The sequence below is a fragment of the Colletotrichum truncatum genome (genome assembly GCF_014235925.2).
Source record: "Colletotrichum truncatum strain CMES1059 chromosome Unknown Contig_0006, whole genome shotgun sequence".
In the NCBI taxonomy this organism is placed as follows: Eukaryota; Fungi; Ascomycota; class Sordariomycetes; order Glomerellales; family Glomerellaceae; genus Colletotrichum; species Colletotrichum truncatum.
In genome coordinates, this window is record NW_027222403.1 from 3,699,352 (window position 1) to 3,717,300 (window position 17,949).

At 52.6% G+C, this 17,949-nt stretch overlaps 6 protein-coding genes across 6 annotated transcripts; 4 read left to right on the plus strand and 2 right to left on the minus strand.

Annotated features, from left to right (window-relative positions):
* Window positions 1-454: 454 nt before the first annotated feature.
* Window positions 455-1,831, plus strand: CTRU02_210303 (uncharacterized protein; the record flags this gene model as incomplete). Its single annotated transcript, XM_036729755.1, has 4 exons — window positions 455-579; window positions 639-922; window positions 973-1,114; window positions 1,174-1,831. The coding sequence occupies 4 exons, from the start codon at window positions 455-457 to the stop codon at window positions 1,829-1,831; spliced, it is 1,209 nt and encodes a 402-aa protein (XP_036578597.1).
* Window positions 1,832-3,562: 1,731 nt separating this feature from the next.
* CTRU02_210304 (ubiquitin-conjugating enzyme family protein) lies at window positions 3,563-5,467 on the plus strand (the record flags this gene model as incomplete). The annotated part of the gene is made up of 1 exon (XM_036729756.1): window positions 3,563-5,467. The coding sequence occupies one exon, from the start codon at window positions 3,563-3,565 to the stop codon at window positions 5,465-5,467; it is 1,905 nt and encodes a 634-aa protein (XP_036578598.1).
* A 928-nt stretch (window positions 5,468-6,395) lies between these two features.
* On the minus strand, window positions 6,396-7,172 carry CTRU02_210305 (uncharacterized protein; the record flags this gene model as incomplete). Its single annotated transcript, XM_036729757.2, has 1 exon — window positions 6,396-7,172. The coding sequence occupies one exon, from the start codon at window positions 7,170-7,172 to the stop codon at window positions 6,396-6,398; it is 777 nt and encodes a 258-aa protein (XP_036578599.2).
* Window positions 7,173-8,238: 1,066 nt separating this feature from the next.
* On the minus strand, window positions 8,239-9,587 carry CTRU02_210306 (uncharacterized protein; the record flags this gene model as incomplete). The annotated part of the gene is made up of 2 exons (XM_036729758.1): window positions 8,239-8,891; window positions 8,945-9,587. 2 exons carry the CDS (start codon window positions 9,585-9,587, stop codon window positions 8,239-8,241), a joined length of 1,296 nt encoding a protein of 431 aa, XP_036578600.1.
* A 763-nt stretch (window positions 9,588-10,350) lies between these two features.
* On the plus strand, window positions 10,351-11,535 carry CTRU02_210307 (uncharacterized protein; the record flags this gene model as incomplete). Its single annotated transcript, XM_036729759.1, has 4 exons — window positions 10,351-10,417; window positions 10,475-10,573; window positions 10,639-11,006; window positions 11,059-11,535. The coding sequence occupies 4 exons, from the start codon at window positions 10,351-10,353 to the stop codon at window positions 11,533-11,535; spliced, it is 1,011 nt and encodes a 336-aa protein (XP_036578601.1).
* Window positions 11,536-15,728: 4,193 nt separating this feature from the next.
* CTRU02_210308 (immunoglobulin i-set domain-containing protein) lies at window positions 15,729-17,219 on the plus strand (the record flags this gene model as incomplete). Its single annotated transcript, XM_070205424.1, has 1 exon — window positions 15,729-17,219. One exon carries the CDS (start codon window positions 15,729-15,731, stop codon window positions 17,217-17,219), a length of 1,491 nt encoding a protein of 496 aa, XP_070061072.1.
* Window positions 17,220-17,949: the final 730 nt, after the last annotated feature.

The window sequence follows — 17,949 nt, forward strand, 5'->3', positions numbered from 1 at the left end:
GGTGAATGTCGGACCCAACAAACACTGTGCGCCGATAGGCATCTAGAACATCGGTTGGTAACTTGAGCGGAGAGCATCTGAGAGAGAGCCGCGTTCTGGGTAGCTGACTGTCCACCTCGAAAGGTTGAGAACGCCTTTGACTGCCGCCTTTCGGGAACCAAACAACTGCTGCTGGAGCCAACCAATCTGCAGTTTTCTATTTCACTTCTACCGTCGCATTACTACTTCTCGACTTTCTTTCATCTTGTTGCCGATTCACATGGTCACCTGTTCGCCACTCATCCCACCTCCGCCGGCTACCGTTGTCGATCTTCCTCAGTCATCGTAACGAACCATATTCCGTCTTCCCTACTTCGACGTCCTGCGATCTGTCCATTACCTCTAAAAGCGACTCTTTCTGTCACTGAATCCCATACGGCCGCCCTTGTTCGGCGTGCCCCTCAAACCATCGACGATGTGGCGTCTATTTCGGCCACGCGCAAGCACCGTCGCTGCTCGGGCGCTCGCGCCGACGGTTCCAGGTCAACAGACCATCATCGTACAGAGGGTCAAGGTCTCAAAACCCAGATTCAGGGCTAGGTACGGGATATGTCCTCTATTGCTTCTTCCGGAGAGCGCAATCGCTAACTATTTTCTAGGACATTTCTTCTCGGCGCAGGTATCTCGCTGGCTTGCTGGCACATGTACTGGTCGACTGTCCTGAACCCCTTCTTCCGACACATAGACAGAGAATATGAGAGTCTTTCAGCGGCAGAAAAGAAAGCGCTAGATGAAGAGATGGAGGAGGAAGTAGAACCGTGGTTCATTCCGTTCCCGTTTACGACCAAACAGGTGAACCAACCACCCTACAAGGGTACCGACCCGGAGTGGCGAGAATACGTGAAGGTCAGCAAGGATAGAGACCTTCAGAATCGGATGAGGGGTAGGTACAGCGATGCGGCGACTCGGACTTTGGCTGACACGACTGCGCAGGTGACCTAGCTAACTGGGTGCGGAACGCCGTTGAGCGCAATCCTACTATCACAACGAGATGCGGCAATGTGGTAAAGCTACGGAGGTATTGGCTGGACATCGACTTCCCCTACCGTCCACCGCCAGTTTACTACTCTTCTGGGTATGAAAAGATGCTTTGGATCCGTCTTCGGAAGGCGACACCTTACTAATAGTTTGCAGACTTCTGATGCAGGATGACGGGCTGTACTGGTCAACCCAGCCTGTCGATTCCCTGACAGTCAATAGGCTGCGGAAGATCCTTTGGCCAGAGGCGATGACCGTCTCCTCGTGGGCGTTTGCGTCAGCGTTGGTGAAGCAGCACCTTAATGATGTGTCTCGAGCGCTTGGTTTTGAACCGAGCAGGCCAGCGCAGCCATTCCCGCCAGCGCGGGGCGGCAACATGCAACAAACCAAAACAGAGGGACCCCTTCCCTCGGCCAACCGACAGACTCCGGATGGAACACCAGCAGAAAACGCCTCCCACGATGTTAGCAAGACCTCCGACGCTAGGCAATCTGGAGAGCCTGAAAGTGGCGGCAGAACCAACTTCGTTAGGGACACAGCCATTTCCCACATTGAGGGCATGAAGCAGATTACTGATGGTCCTGCGAGGGAATTCCGGAAAAAGCTGGCGCAGTCTTGGAAACCCACGAGAGCCTATCCCCCGCGAGGCTGCATTCTCGTTTCGGGATTTGTCGAGATCGAGCTGCCAAAGGGCTTTGTTGTGGTGGATGTTTGGGGCCACTGGAACCCGAAGACGGAGAAGTTTGAGCCTCGGTCGACGTGGATGATGCTGAGGAGGATCCAAATGAAGCAACAGGCCCCTGCACGGGGCTGAGCAGTTCCGGCTGAAGGCATTCTTACTCTTTGCATACTGGCGGCGTTAGGGTAGCGGTGAGCATTTTACCTTTTGGGTCTCATTAGCATCGATACGGTGGCATGGTTTCACCGGCATACTCACACTGAAATTGAAGGGGGTCATCGGAGCTCTCAAAAGGCTCTGAAGAGGCACTCTATACAGTGAAGGAACGAGCGTTCATTTTGTTAATTATCAAGATACCATAGAGGCGCTCAGAACTCGTCTAAAGCGATGAGACGGTAGGAAGGGGTGTAATTCCTCTCAAAACATGCATGTTCTTGAAATTTCGGGGTTTTCTGTGACCTATGCTAGACCCAAACTCTGTGCCATGTCTGGTGCTTGTCAATACGCCAAATATGCACTGCCTCGAATGCTTTGTAAGAACTTCGGTACTAGTGGTGGCAGCTCGCCCCTTTAGGGAATGTTTTGCCCACGCCCCAGCCAGAACTGTTTCGCCTACCTTATTTACTGTACACCTAGGCTCTCTGTCATGGCCAAGAAGAGCGCCATGTTCGAGTGTAGAAGCTGCGCGAGTTGTGACAAACCGACTTTGGGGTGGGAACCTGCAATCCCCCGGTGGCAGTTAACGCAGGCGAGGGACTCAGGCGGTTGAGAAAAGTAGACATCTGCTCTAATCTGATCGAAAAGAGAGGTGGCTCGTGTTGACATGGAGTTGGTATCACGATTGATGTCAAGAAAGACAGGGATACACGAGGGTAAGCTTAAATGTGGAGGGGTCATGCGGCAATGCAGGTCATGTCCACTGTGCCGCCCCTTAAGGAACCAATCTCGCATACGCCGAACTCTCCAAAGAGCCTCTGGCTAAAGATAATAGTTTCTGCATGCAACCGGCGCAAGTAAGTTGTTATAGGTACATGGCTTTAGGACTGAGTAGCTATTTGACGCTGGACAACTACAGGTCAAATGTTTGTTTACAGTAAAACGTCTTGCAAACGGTCGCCCAAAGCCCCTTTTTACAACATAAGAATATGAAAAATGCAACAATTAAGAAGCATGTTCTCGAACATCGCCGGAGCTTTTTTGAGTGTTTTGACCGTAAACTGGTACTTGCCTGTAGTTGTATAACAGGCATAATGGGTAGTCGTCTTGTGGTTGTCAACAGGTCACCCCTCGGATCAAAGACTCATTCAATGCAAGTATCGGTCAAAGACGTCTGGCCTGATGCCGTGTTTAATTTTAATTGTTTTCGAAAGAAAACAAACAGGCTCATTTTCTTGGTGGATCGATGAGTAGGATCTAGAATGGATTGGATATGACTGAAGCACTTTCCATATTAATCATATATCGTCTACCAAGCAGGAAAGGTTACCAAATCTTGGATGATAAAAAAGAGAAAGAGGAAGGATGGTTTTGGACGCAAGACATGCGTTTTGAAAGTAAAAGAAATAAAGTCAAAGTGTTTCTGAAACACTGCCACGCTAAAGAACTCTTTTTCTAGCTATGGGCGACCGATGTTGGAAGGATGCTTACGCGCAGGTCTTTCTTGCCCCATTGAGGCCTCAACCCAGGTGAGGCCAATTGACCTCCGCAATCAGCAGCCACCACCACTCGACTCATCCGGCAACAAGACAATCAAAAAATGGCCTCACTGCTTTGAAAATTATTAAAACAAGCCAATCGCATCAGACTTGCGTATGGTCATCAGTCTCTATCCATCATCGCCATCCAACATCATCAAGGCAAGTCATCATGACAGCCCATTTGCAGCGTCGTCTCCTCCAGGATATTGCCGAGCTCCAGCAGCAGCCATATCCTCGGATCACACTGCACACAAGAGATGACGATCTCAAGAAAGCCTGTCTTGTACTCCAGCCGGAGGGCTGGATGCCCATTCACACTACTGTAGAATTTAGGGATCGCTACCCGCTAGTTGCTCCCACCATCAAGATGGACACGGCAATGCAGCATCCCAACGTCTTCAGCTCATACATCTGCGCTTCAATTCTCAACACATTTGAAGGATACACACCGGCGTATACCCTCAAGGGTATCGCCATCCAGATGCTGAGCTTCTTCAACAGCGAGTCTATAGAGCAATCATACGGCGACGTCAAGTACAGCCTCCAACACTATCGGCAACAAAGCCTAACAATGAAGCAGACGTTTATCTGCAAACATTGCGACTTTGATGGTACCAAATCCAAAGCGGATGTTAGGAGACTTCGTCGATATGCCGTCAAAGCCCACCCTCCATCAGAGGGTACCATGGCGGCTGACGAGGAGCACCGGAGGCAGTTTGCCCTAGCCACTTTGCCAGATGAACTCCTCCTTGCGGCGCTCGAGAATCTCGACTTTGAGGACTTGATCGCCTTTTCGCAGGCCTGGCCGAGGGTTGCCAAAATCATAACACACTACGACTTGATCAGGTTGCGCGAGCTTCAATGTTTCTTCTCCAAGACCAACTTCCAGAACACCAAACTTGGAGTGGGAGTCGCAGTGTCGAGCAATGTAGGACGGTCCATCGAGTCCGAATTCGACTTCATCTCTCAGTCGGCCTTCCAGGACTTGTCCATTCGGCTTTCTGTTCACAACATCCGGTTCCAGCACTGGCTGCCGCTGCCTTTATCCCACCGTCATTGGGCATCGGTGCGGGAAGACGTTGCACCTGCGATGCGCGCCATAGCGGGGAAAGCCTTCATATCGAGCAGTTCCCCTATTGACGTTCTTGCGGCATTCATGAACGCCATTGTTGTGCGCCTCAACCAGGTAGAAGCGGAGCAGCCTTCAGGCAGGGCATCTCACCGCGACTCGTATAACATCAGGACTGCGCAGAAAAGCACCTTGCGTCACGCGTCAGAGAAGGCGATAGAGTCTTATTTCCATCTGTTTCACTTGCTTCTGTGTCTCGCAACTGAGGATGACCGGCTCATAAAGACCGCCAATGCCAAAATCCAGAGTTTCAAAAAAGGAAATACGTCCAAGGCTGATTGCCCGAATTTAGGGCATCTTCTTGTGTATCTTCTCATTAGCGATGTTGAAATTACCGAGAGGCTGCGGAAAGCTATCATCACCGAGGCTATCACGCGCAACGTGGTCTGGATGCTTGACAAGAATGGAGCCAACATGCCAGAGCTGAGCTATCTGGAGCCCGACAAAACGTCACACTACCGCTTGAGGAAGACCTTTGAGGCCAGCCGCACATCCTACCGTCTCTTAATGTTCTCGGAGCTCTTCCGCCGCATAGCGAGGCCCTCGAATGGGAAGACGCTTGTTCAGATTCGTGACGAGCTCTTCGAGCGCCACGGCGCGCCACCCGCCGGAGCTGCTCTCCAACTGTCGACCGACGTCCGCCGTCTTCATGACATCAACAACTTCCTGGACTTCTTCGAGGAGATGGGAATCGAGAAAAAGCCGAGCCCAGAATGGTTCACGAGCCATTTGCGGGAGTGTGTGAGAAACAGCATGGTCAGAGGGTACTCTGTTTGGGGTATGCCCGCCACAACAGCGCTAGCACTCAGATACCAGGTCGAACCGACAGTTGGTCTCTGGGCAGAGCATTTCCTAAAGTCTCCACCAGGACCTTCATATTTCAAGAGCATTACCTTCTTTCCTAATAAAAAGCAACCGCAGAAGGCACATCTTGCTCGGAGATAGGATGAGGAGCCGGGAGAAGAGGGCGTCGGGGCGGATTGGAAATGATACCCAAAATAGAGTCTACTTCATAGAACAGAATTATGTTACATGGTGAATAACAAGCAATTATCAGTATGTTTGTGTCTTATATGCAGTATATGCTTATATAGTTGGGTCAGATATGCAATAGCGGCATGTATCGGTGAGTGCAGGTGCCTTCGGTGAGGGAGAGAACCTGAGTGCACGGGCCACCATCGGCTTTCAGGGTCTCCCTCCCCGCCCGCCTTCTCACCTCTTCCCTCCCCCAACGTCACTCTGTTCTTCGTTCCTCGCCTCCGCCTAGGATTGCTTGGTTAACGTGTAAGTCAAGCCATCGTAGGTAGGGCTTTACCCCGTCGTCCACGCCAACTACGCCAGATCTTCAAATGAAATCCTATGTATTTATGTAAATCGTTTCAAACATTCTATCGCTTCATGCATCCTAGACTTATACATCTCCATTCATGTGCCTCAGGCTCTAATCCGGGCGACGACATCGAACGTCTTCGGTCACGATGATTATCACGACATCACATTCAAAGGATTTAATAATCGCATAGTCAATTCCCATCGCCCGTTATGTTAAGCTTATCTTTTCCCTAGGAGTTCATTACAGCTTCTGTCCTGTCCCACGCCAAACGCCGTGGCCGTACTTGTATCGTCAAACCGAAATCATCGTCGAGTGAGCATCTCCCTCCCGAGGAGCTCATTTTATCGCACAACACGAAGAAACGCCAGAATACGATGGAAGCCTCGTCCATTGCACCAGGAGAATAACTTCACTTCCAGGGCAATGTTCTGCGGCCTTCCACGCCAGCCATGTAGGCCAGGGCATCATTTACTGCAGCACAGTTAGCCTTTTGGACTTTTCGAGTAAAACACCAACACGCCAGATCGTGAGATGGTGAGACTACGAGATCATGGAATGAAACTGACGTTGTGAGTCGACCGTTTCTCGTCCGGCGAGGTACCAGGCCTCATTGATTCTGTCCTCTTCACACTCATCGCCAAGACAAGGGAAGAACTGGACATCTGTGGATAGAGGAGCGATGTCCGGTGTGCGCAAGCGGGAAATTCGAGGTGCTCGTGGCGGCAATGGCCTTCCGTAAGGCACCAATTCGTCCTCTGGAGTGTCGTCGGGGAAGAGGACGAAGTCGTCGGTTTCATTGAATGAAGCCGAGTAACCCATCGGCAGGTCGTTGGCAGCAGCCTGGTCATTGAAGGTGACGTGGTCGCCGAATCGATTGGCATGCGAGTGGTTTGTCTCATGGTGGTGAGATTGGTTGCTCCACGATCCGATGGCCAGCAGGCTGTGATCCGGGTTGCGTCTGCGTTTGGGTGACTTGGGCTTGGATTTCCGGCGGTCCTGGGAGGCGTCCGACGTCTTCTGGGGTCGTGGAGATGTGCTGTGAAAGCGCTCCTTGGTCAGGTGACCGAAGGCGCTACTGGCGGAGTAGAAGTCGGAGTGCATTGCTCGCGACGGTGGCCAGTCCTGCAATTTTGGCGAAAGACGATCACGAGGGCTGAGGACGGCGTGCCCGGTATTGAAGCCGTGAGGGGAAGTGTTCCCTCGTGATGACGGCATGCGAGTGTCCATTTGGTTTGCTGGGCTCAATGACGATCTGGTGTAAGAGAGCCTGGTGGTGGTGTCTGACCGGGTCTCAAAGGCGAGAGGCATGAATGCCATGGTCCGCTACGTCCTGGGCACTGATGAGTACTCAAGAGCGTGATGCATGGTGTTAGCCATGACAGATGAAGGTCTTACCAGATGATCTGGATGAAAAGCGATGAAGTGGTAGTCGTGAGATGGCGAAGATGGCCAGGTCGGGGTGTGACGAGGCCAGTGGAAGGGTAGTGTGCTATGCGAGGTATCCGAAGGCGACTGACTGGGTTCGGGAGGGCTCGACGAGATGCGAGGTGATGGCTGGCGTGTTTTCTGGGCCGAAAGAGAAAGTTCTCTGATAAAGGCGAAGAAGTCAGAGAAGGGGGGAGAGGTTGAGTAAAGGAGGGTGGTGGGATATCCGGGGGTTTTATGTGGTGAGTGTCCCTCTCCTCTGGGTGTCCTCGGTATGGACCAATGAGCAGGCAGGATTCCTGCCACCCCCGTTGAGACCAACTACTCCCCACACAGCACATGGGCCTGCACTCGATGGATCTACCTCCTGATGATGTCCAAGCTATATGTCGTCGCCATTGCAGCTTTTTTTGATTGCAAGGCAGGTGCAACTGCTCAAAAATGCTCGGGGAAGCTCCTTGGAGGTTAGTGTAAGTCGTCGAAAGCTCCTGGAGGTGCTGGAGCGAGACCAGCTGTGAGTCTCACGACAACATCACTTTTCTCTTTTTTTCCTTGTTGAATACATCGTTCAGGATGTCACTGTCATCTCTAGGGTCTTTGGACTCATGAAATACTTTGTCGTTGATTGTTTCCGTCGTGTCGATCAATGGTTTGTCTCCCTTGTCGTCGTCTGGATGCAAGTGCAGTATATGCCCTTCCATAATGAGCCTGTCTCACCTACGCAATCTAGGTCTCTCATGTGTGATCTCATGTGTGATAAACTCAATGAGAAAGAAATGTTCGAGAGCAATTGATAACCATTCTCTGGGTTCCGGGCTTCCCAGGAAGTGAGCATGTGCCGTCATGATTTCAGTGGATAGACTGATGAGGCACAGCAGTCATGTGACCACACCAAGAACCTGATCACCCACATCTTGCACACCTCCCATCTACCCCAGCTTATGTTTGAATGGACGTATTAAAATCGTTGAAAGTTCGTAGCGCCAACTTCCCAGTCAAAGTCTGGCTGGCGGCCACCTTCCCACCTCCACCACCAGAAGTCGACTCGCGTGAAGAAATTGACGTTTTTAAGCCGCTCGGAGTCCCAGAAGAACAGCCCAAAAAGACGGCAATTAGTCATTCGTAAATCGTTGTTCTCAAAACCCGGAAACCACTGGTATGCCCAATACCAGGCTTCTTCGGGCCCCTTGTCAGTATCCTGGGTCACCAGAGATTGCCGAACGTGTTCCCTGTACTCCTCTGTCGTCCACGCGCCCACAGGCTTGTCGAGTGGTAGTTCGAGGTTGCTCAGCTCATTACATTCGTCCACAGCATCAGAGAACCAGACGTAGATCTCGCCCACGCGATTGTAGCTGTTGTACCGCGGTTGCTGAGGGAGAGCAAGGAGAAGCTGGTAGAATTGGGTGGTGGGTGTAATAGACACTTTGTAGAGAAACTTGATGCCAAAACATAGCAGTCGAGCTTGATTCTGCTTGATGTGGCAGTCCCCGCGCTCCAGGTTAGGTGGGAGAACCGGACCTGTCCAGTACACCACTTGTTGCCCGTTCCGGGGGCCACAATGGTGTTTTGAGAGTGCTTCGAGCTTCCGGAGCTCTACGAGTGCATACAATGCTTACCGGACATGTTAGCGTCAAGTCAAGTGATATGGTTCAGCTGGTACTCACGAGGTCCGATTATGGCGGCTGCAAGATAGTCTCTCACACCAACCAGCTGCTCCATCTCCCAGGGCGACAGGTAGTCAAAGAAATGAGCCCGTTGAAAATTGACGACGTCTAGGTTGAACCTTACGACCTCTGGATCTTTAAAAAGATTGCAGTAAACCTCAAACCGGTACAGAGCTCGTTGGAAACGGGCCGTTTCTGCAGCTGTAGGTTCCTCGGGCGAGGCAGGAGGCTGTGGCCAGTCTCGGCGGTCATCGGCTAGACCACGCTGCTCCTTTGTGAGACGTTGGAGGGCGAATTCTTGATATTTGTCTGTTAGATGGCGGGCGCACTTGCTTATTTCCGCAAGGGCGGCACCGTCAGCCATGCTGATCGAAGGAGGGATAGGGGGTCGTTTTTTGAGATATTTGTCGCTATAAGCAGCGACCATATTGAGATCTCTGGGGCTGAATTTAGAAGACTCCAATGCCATAATAGCTTCAGGAAGGGTGTGCTGGTTTGTCTCGTTCAGAATCACCTGACGACAAGCCGAAGGAGCACAGCGGAACCATGTTAGACAAGTGAGGGCAGCGTCTCTCAGATTGTTGAAGTCGGGCAGATATGAGAAAATAGCAACCCAGAGTTCGTCTGGCAATGACATTTCCATCTTTCCGAGCTATGCTCTTTAACTCTGCTAAAGTAAGGAGTTGAAGAGTTTGTCCTAGGTCGAATAGTGGATTATGCTGGTGTCTTTAGACAACTCCTCAGTGCCAGCACTGGCCACCTAGTGGCAGACCAAGGAAGAAGACGGAAATTTTTGCGAACAAAGCGATATGTATTTCAAATCTCGTAGTTTAAATCAGGTGTGTACGAGTTACACGGAGCAGAGACTGATTTCAGTTCGTCCCTCATCAGGAGGTAGGCCTGAAGCGGGACGTTCGGCCGTGCGTAGTGAGATTGGACAGACTGGATGGTTTAGTCGAGGCTGATACCTTTGTGAACCATCGGTTATATTTTATGAATATGAACGCTCTAACATGATAGAGCAAGGAAAACTGTGCCGGACCAGGTATCTCGATGGTATATCATCTTGGTGAGATGTAGCGACTGTGCCAGGTTGATCGACAGTGTGAGGAGGATGTGGCACAGTCATGTGTGGCTGACACGAGCCACACCTCGGCTCCTCTTCCGCTAGTCCACATCTGGCTAGCGGCCAATTGAGCAGGCGTCAGTGCTTGGGAAGGTTCAGTGGATTGCTGGCAAGCAGCTTTCGCGTCAAATCCCTTCCCGGCGCCAGCCTCTACAGAAACCCTCCGCGAACGTCACCTCCTCCGCCGCCGCATCCCACTTCGCGCCGTCGAATCGCGCATCTCCATCCACGAACAAACGTCGAGCTCTACTTTCAATCGATTCAATTCGACACCGTCACGATGGGCAAGAAGAAGCGCGGACACCCCGACGTCGAGGACGTCCTCTCTCGGCCGTGGTGCTACTACTGTAAGAACAAGCTCCTCTCCCCGCTCGTCTGAATGCGCATACTGACTTTCATCGCAGGCGAACGTGACTTTGAAGACTTGAAGCTTCTCATCTCCCATCAGAAGGCCAAGCACTTTAAGTGTGATAGATGCGGTCGCCGCCTGAACACTGCTGGAGGTGGGTTTAACACACGCCGCCGCTTACTTGCGATGTGTCGCCAACTAACATTTGTGAAACTTCAGGTCTCTCCGTCCATCTGAACCAAGTACACAAGGAAACGCTTACCCAAGTCGAGAATGCGCTACCGAACCGACAAGGTCTGGATGTTGAGATCTTTGGCATGGAAGGTATTCCCCAAGACATCTTGGATCAGCACAGAAACCGCATCATCCAGAACTTCTACCAGGCGCAAGAGGATCGTCGCATTGCGACCGGTAACCCGTTGCCTGGCCAATCTAAGCAGCCGAGAAAGAAGCTCAAGGTCGAGACCCCCGAGGAGCTCAAGGCGCGACTTGCTGAGCATCGGGCAAAGCTATCCTCCGGACAGGCTACGGGAACCAGCGGCAGTCCCGCCAACGGCGCGCCCGCAAGCGCAAGTCCTGGTGCATTTGTACGTGTTTTCTTTCAACTAACATGTACATCTATGCTAACATGTATCCCAGAACAACTCCCCCTACCCCCCACCTCAAGCACCATACGGCGCTACTCCCGATCAGACGCAGTACCCGCAACAGGGCTACCCATCTGGCAACTACAACGGCTTCTCTCCGTCATCTCTCCCGGCGAGACCATCAAGTGGCTTGCAGGCGACACCTGGCCTTCCCCAAAGGCCACCTCAGTATGGGGGCCAGTTCTGGAATGGCGCCGGTGCTCCTCAGTACCCAGGCGCGTCGACTGTCGATGAGCTTGTCTCGGGTGCCGCACAACATGGTGATGAGATTGATGAGCTTATCCGCAGGGCCGAGTCGGGCATAAAAGCACCCAAGAAGCCCGAAGACGAGGAAGAAGCCGCAGGAGACAAGAAGTCAAAGAAGGACAAGGAAAAGAACGTCAGGATGGTATACGCCGACACCGAGGTCAGTCCAGAAGAACGGATGGCGCAACTGCCAAAGTACGCCTGGGCGCCGCCCGCATCATGATTGGTGTCAGTTTCTAAGTGAGCTGGATGTCGACGAGGTCGTCGCGCTCTTGTCAGACCAACTCACGGCACGAAGATCCTAGCGAGGCACCCACGAGAAATGGTGCGATTTTCGAATACTCGGGCAAGGACGGCATTCCATCGGAGCGGAGTTTCAACGGCGTAGTTGGGTTTAGGATGTACATAACTGTAAGGGATGCACTAAAAATTCCGTCATTGTACTCATCGCAGGCCATGGCGCTGAATAAGAATCGCAGATTTTGCGCTCCAAATGGTTTTCAGTGATTATACAATCGATGTTGGCTATGGAGGATGGACAAGAACTGACAGGTTTCTTGAGAAAGCCGTCAATAAAGATGCGATGATACATGAAGCTGCGGATGTCCAGTAAGTCATCGTTAACAGCTTCACCAAATTTTCAAGCACAATAGATGGTGAATGGTTCTTCTCATCCATACTGGATGGTGCCAACAGTTTCGGTGCTCGAAAATGTATCTACGACGAGACCCAATCTAAAATACGTTTGAGAAGCAGCAACACCTCACTTACCACGCGGACTTACTCGACGTCTTGACAACAAACATTTTACGAAGAGGATATAGCATCGAAAAGGACGGCCAAACCCAGCTGAGTACTTGGTACTTATTCTAAAAAAAAGCAAACATGGCAACAAAAATCTAGTTCCGTCTTCCTGCTCTTAGGGTTACCGTAGCACTGCGGAAGTAGATGGAAATGGATGTTAACCATATTGCCGGTTCGCAAGGACCCAAGGATTCGCAATACATCCCTGCTATCATTATTCCACGAGTCAATATCATGAGAAAGCGCGATGACGTCGGCCAGGATCGAAAGGTTGTGGGGGATTGTGAGGGCATTTGAAAAGCCTCCAGTATGGCCTCATATTCGTCGTACCTGGGTGCCGGGACACGCGACCGGATAATTAGAAGGGAAGAAAAGACTCCAGTCTGGGCAGTCTAGGTAGTGGTCGGGACTTTGTGCTTCCAACTCCCAACAGGCAAATTCGGCGTGGAAATGCTCGCTTTGCGGCTAAATTCAACCTCTCCACTTCGGATGGCACAAGACCGTGTGTTTCCCCGCAGCGACTTTTACCGTCAGTACCTTGGGTCAGAAGATTGTCGAATTCTCCAAAATGGACTTCTTTTTTGGAGTAGTTTAACCCGTGAATCTGTTGTGGTTCTACTGCTAATATTTGATGATGGGCTTTTCTTAGGCGGATGAGATGCTAAATAGCCTGGTTGATTTAGACTCTCAAGACTTGACGTTCACTTACGCATCAAAATCAAGCCCTCGGCAGTCGGCAACCTTTCCTTTGGTGACTGATCCGATCAACGACATGGGTAAGACTGCCGACAAGGCACGCTTCGCTTGCGAGTAGCCGGCACGCCGCGCTGCGGGGAAGCTTGACCCCAAACACATTGGAGGTTGGGGATCCCATGGGTCTCTGGTGGAATGACGGCTTTTCTTCCCACAGGGGCCAAGAAGCTTGCCGACCCTCTCTCCGGCCGGGCGTGAGCAATGAATGTTTTTGCTGGTTCTAGTCTCCTTGGGTGACCCTGTTTAACCGTCGGTCAGGCACGATCGCCCCATGTTGGACGTCCCCAAAAACCCGTCCCTGCGTGCGTGACTCGCCCTTCATTGGTCGTGGGGTTGAAGCTATTATGTATGTCTGTGGTGTCATTCAAACTGCGTGCGTGTGCTCCATGGATGCCACCTCGCCCATGCCTGATCAATCTGCTTTTCCCCCCCGTGGAAGCATCATCCCGGGCTGTTTCTCCAACCGTTCCTGGCCTGACGGCTGGGTCGTGCAGGTCAATTGGACGTTTGGCTGTATGTTTACGTAGTATATAATAGCTCGAGCTTCTCCCCCCCGGAGAAGCTGTCCGTCTGGTTCTGTCTTCTACCCTGCCTGGCTGCCTCCCCGTGGTACGCATTACCTCGCTGTGAGCTGCCAAAGACGCTCGCCGAGATTGCTTTGTTCCGAAGCCAAGGTTGACGGCCGCAGACTCTTGTAAGAGCTTTTTTGCTTCGCCGGAGTTCGGCCTCCTTCGTCATGAAGTTCATCCTCGTGGCTGCGCTCACGGGTCTGGCACCTCTGGTGTCAGCTCTGGGGCAGCAATCCATTATTTCGTTCAAGAGCGGCACGAATACCTTCCAAATCGCCGGCGGGAACGTCCGGGCTGGTCAGATTCTTGTGTCTAGCGACGACTACTGGGGTGTTATTCGCGCTGCTGGCGACCTGGCGTTGGACTTTGGTCGTGTCACTGGCACCAATTATACCCTCAGCAACGGCGAGAACGGCGCAACACCTGCTGTTTACAACTTTGAACCAGTTGATGTTAGCAATAACACTCTTGTAAGTTGCTCCGTGTTTACTAACTTCAATGGCTGCTTCAACTACTAGAGATTGAGGAGCGAATATGTATAAAGGGTTCAAAGGAGTAGATTGGCTGACCTCCCTAGTACCGTGTGCAAGACCAGCAATCCTTCTCCGGCCCCAATTACACCAACCCTGCCCCCGGCAGCACCGTTGTCATCGCTGGTACCATTGGACACTCCAAGTTCATCGACGACCTCGTCAAGGCCCAGAAGCTCAATGTCAGCGAAGTCGAGGGTGAGTGGGAGGCCTTTGTCAGCCAATTGGTCGAAGAGCCCATCCCGGGATGCTCTCGTGCCCTCGTGATTGCCGGTAGCGACCCTCGAGGAACCATCTACGGTATCTACGACGTGAGCGAACAAATTGGTGTCAGTCCGTGGTACTTCTGGGCCGACGTCCCCTCGAAGAAGGCTACTGAGATCTACGTTCTGCCCGAGCGTAAGGTCCAGGGTTCGCCGTCGGTCCAGTACCGCGGGTTCTTCCTCAACGATGAGCAGCCGGGTTTGTCTAGTTGGGTTTCGTAAGTACTGTCCTCGGTCATCAAGACAAGGTTGAGTGCTGACAGTGAGCAGAACACGATGGAATGACACGTGGAACAACGCCGCGCCGTACAACCACCATTTCTACAGTCTGGTTGGAGAGCTTCTCCTCCGCCTTCGCGCCAACTACCTCTGGCCGACGCTCTGGGGTAACATCTTCTACGTCGACGACCCGCTTAACCAGCCCCTTCTCGACGCCTACGAGGTCGTTCTTGGCGGTTCTCATACGGAGCCGCTGATGCGTGCCCAGAATGAGTTTAGGACATACTACAAGGGCCAATGGGCATACAACCTCAACAACAATACGATTGATGAGTATTTCCGATACGGTGTGCAGCGTGCCAAGCCGTATGCCCGCAACAGTCTGTGGACCATGGCCATGCGCGGCACAGGTGACACGGCGATTGAGGGTAACCTGGGCATCGAGGCTATCGTTACTATGCTGGAGAAGCTTGTTGACAACCAACGCAAGATCATTGCCGAGGGGCTTGAGATTGAGGACGTTTCTACAGTTCCCTCGCTGTGGTGTCTCTACAAGGAAGTGCAGTCGTACCAGGAGAAAGGCCTGCATGTTCCCGAGGACATTACCCTCCTCTGGGCCGATGACAACTGGGGCAACATCCGAAGGTTGCCTCTGACCAACGAGACCGACCGCAGCGGAGGAGCCGGTGTTTACTACCACTTTGACTATGTCGGCGACCCAAGAGATTACAAGTGGATCAACACTATTCAGCTTGAGAAGACGGCAGAGCAGGTGAGTTTTGTTTAAATGTTTCAACCATAACACCAACTGACGGGAATAGATGTACCTGGCTTATGCGCGCCATGCCCGCCGAATCTGGATCGTCAACGTCGGCGACCTGAAGCCCCTGGAAATCCCCATCAGCCACTTCTTCGATCTCGCATACGACACGGAGAAATGGGGGCCTGACAACACGCAGGAGTGGCTCAGCTCGTGGGTCGGCCGCGAGTTCGGCACTGAGCACGCCGCAAACATTACAGATGTCATGACCAAGTACGGCATGTATGCGGCTCGCAGGAAGTACGAGCTCGTCGAGCCCCAGACGTACTCTGTCATCAACTACAACGAGGCCGACGCCGTCTTGGAGCAGTGGGCCATCCTCCACGAACAGGCCCAAGCCGTGTACGATGCCCTCGACGAGGAGTACCAGCCCGCCTTCTTCGAGATGATCCTCCATCCCGTTCTAGCGGGAGAGATTCTCCACAAGATCCAGATCAACGGAGCCAAGAACCAGCTGTATGCCGGCCAGAAGCGCAACCTGGCCAACGACATCATTGATGAGTCCCGAGCTTTGCTGGCAGCTGACGCGAACCTTACCATCAGGTGGAACAACCTCCTGGACGGCAAGTGGCAGCACATTCTTGACCGTAAGTAGGCTCGTTTACCTTTATGCAAATCACATCACTGACTCCGCTATAGAGACTCATCTGGGATACGATGGGTACTGGCAACAGCCTATGAGAAACACGCTTCCAGACATGCGCTTTGTGCAGACGGCATTCCCTTCGCTGGGTGGTGAGATTGGCGTCGGCGTCGAGGGTTCCAACGCCAGCGTCCAGGGAGACGACAAGTGGCACACCAACTCGGCCAACGACCTCGCCACGCCTCCCCTGGACCCGTACGGCGCGCTCACTCGCTACTTTGAGGTCTTTACCCGCGGCACGCAAGGCTGTGAGTGGACGGCCAGCCCGTGGCAGCCCTGGGTGAAGCTGTCGCAGTACAATGGCACTGTCGGCGGCAACAACGGCACGGACACTCGTGTTCATGTCTCGATCGATTGGGAAAATGCTCCCAAGGCTCCCAACGCGACGCAGGTGTACATCAACATCACCACGCCGTGCCGCGGCCTGGAGAGATATGCCGGACCGGGACAGAGGGTCATCATCCCCGTGGTCAACCGAGCCGTTCCGTCCAACTTCACCAAGGGCTTCGTCGAGTCTGACGGCCACGTGTCGATCGAGGGCCCGCATTACCAGAACATTGTTCAGCCGAGCAGCAGCAGCAGCAGCAATTCGTCATCCAACTCGAGCAAGCTCGAGTACCATGTCTTTGAGAACTACGGGCGCACGCTCGGAGGCGTCGGCTTGTACCCGGCGGACTCGGAGAAGGTCAAGCTCGGCGAGGGTCCCGCGTTGGAGTACAACATGTACCTCTTCACCAACAGCAGCAAGGCCAACGTCACTCTGTACATCTCACCCACGGCCAACTACCTCGGCGACGGTAACCCGCTGGAGTACGGCATCTCGCTGTTCCCTTCGGGCAGCGACGGGCCGCAGCCCAAGACGGTACAGCCGGTGGGTAAGACTCAGGGGCAGAACATGCCTGACGGATGGGGCTACGCGGTGGGCGATGCCGTCTGGGGTCTGACTGGCAACTACACGACGACGTCGTTCAACGTGACGCAGGAGGGCGCGTACACGCTGCGGATCTGGGCGCTTCTGCCGAACATCATCGTGCAGAAGGTCGTGGTCGACCTAGGCGGCGTGAGGAAGTCGTACCTGGGTCCCCCGGAGAGCTTCTTGTTGGGCCGCGACGAGCAGGGCAAATACAACCAGACGACATTCACGAGCAGCCCTGGCGTTGTGGGAGGTCACGGCAACCAGAACGCGACCAGGCTCGAGCAGAAGAACGACAAGGGCGACAAGAGCGCGGGTGCCAAGATGTGGGCCAACGGCTTCACTACGGGAGTGTTGGCCATGGTTATGGGTGTGTTGATGACCATGTTCTAAGGTTGAATGTGGATTTATATGACTGTATTTGGATGTTGATGAATTAAAAGAGATGGGAATGAATGGATACCGTAGTGTGTAAACACAGAATCACTATACTACCCTAGTCCCCAGATAATTCTCCATTTATTTAAAAAAGGGAATTTGTTTTTGTTCCATATATTCCTTTTCCCGTTAGTCCCTTGACACCTGGCCCCGTTGGGAACGGCGTGGTATTGTGGTGTTTTGTTTGGGAGTTTGAGTCTTGTTTGCTGCCTTTGTTCTCTCTTTTAAGATGTGACATTTGTTTGTGGCTGAGGAGTCAAGTTCAAGCCACAGATCACTTATGTAATGTGGCAGATGGGTCAGCCTCACTTATATCTCCATCTATTATTGTGGCGCACAAGTCACCGCCTTTCCTCATTCGTATGCCGCGCAAGGACAGTGGATCCGACAGCAACAGAAGTGGTGGGCTTACAGTGGGCTTATAGCGGGCTTAGCGGGATTCTAGTGGACGGAGGCTCCACACATCCTTCGCTAAACAGGTTCCCGGTTGTCAGGGACAACGCGGCACTCAGCACTAACAAGCCCCCCAAAAGAAAAACAACAAACGTCAGTCACAGAAGCCCCCCGAGGTGGTGCGCTACGCTACGACACACTGGAGACCCTTCAAGACATTCACACGTCCATTTTCCTAATCTCTTATCCATCTGCAGCAGCTTCCATCCACTCCTCCTCCTCCTCCTCCTCG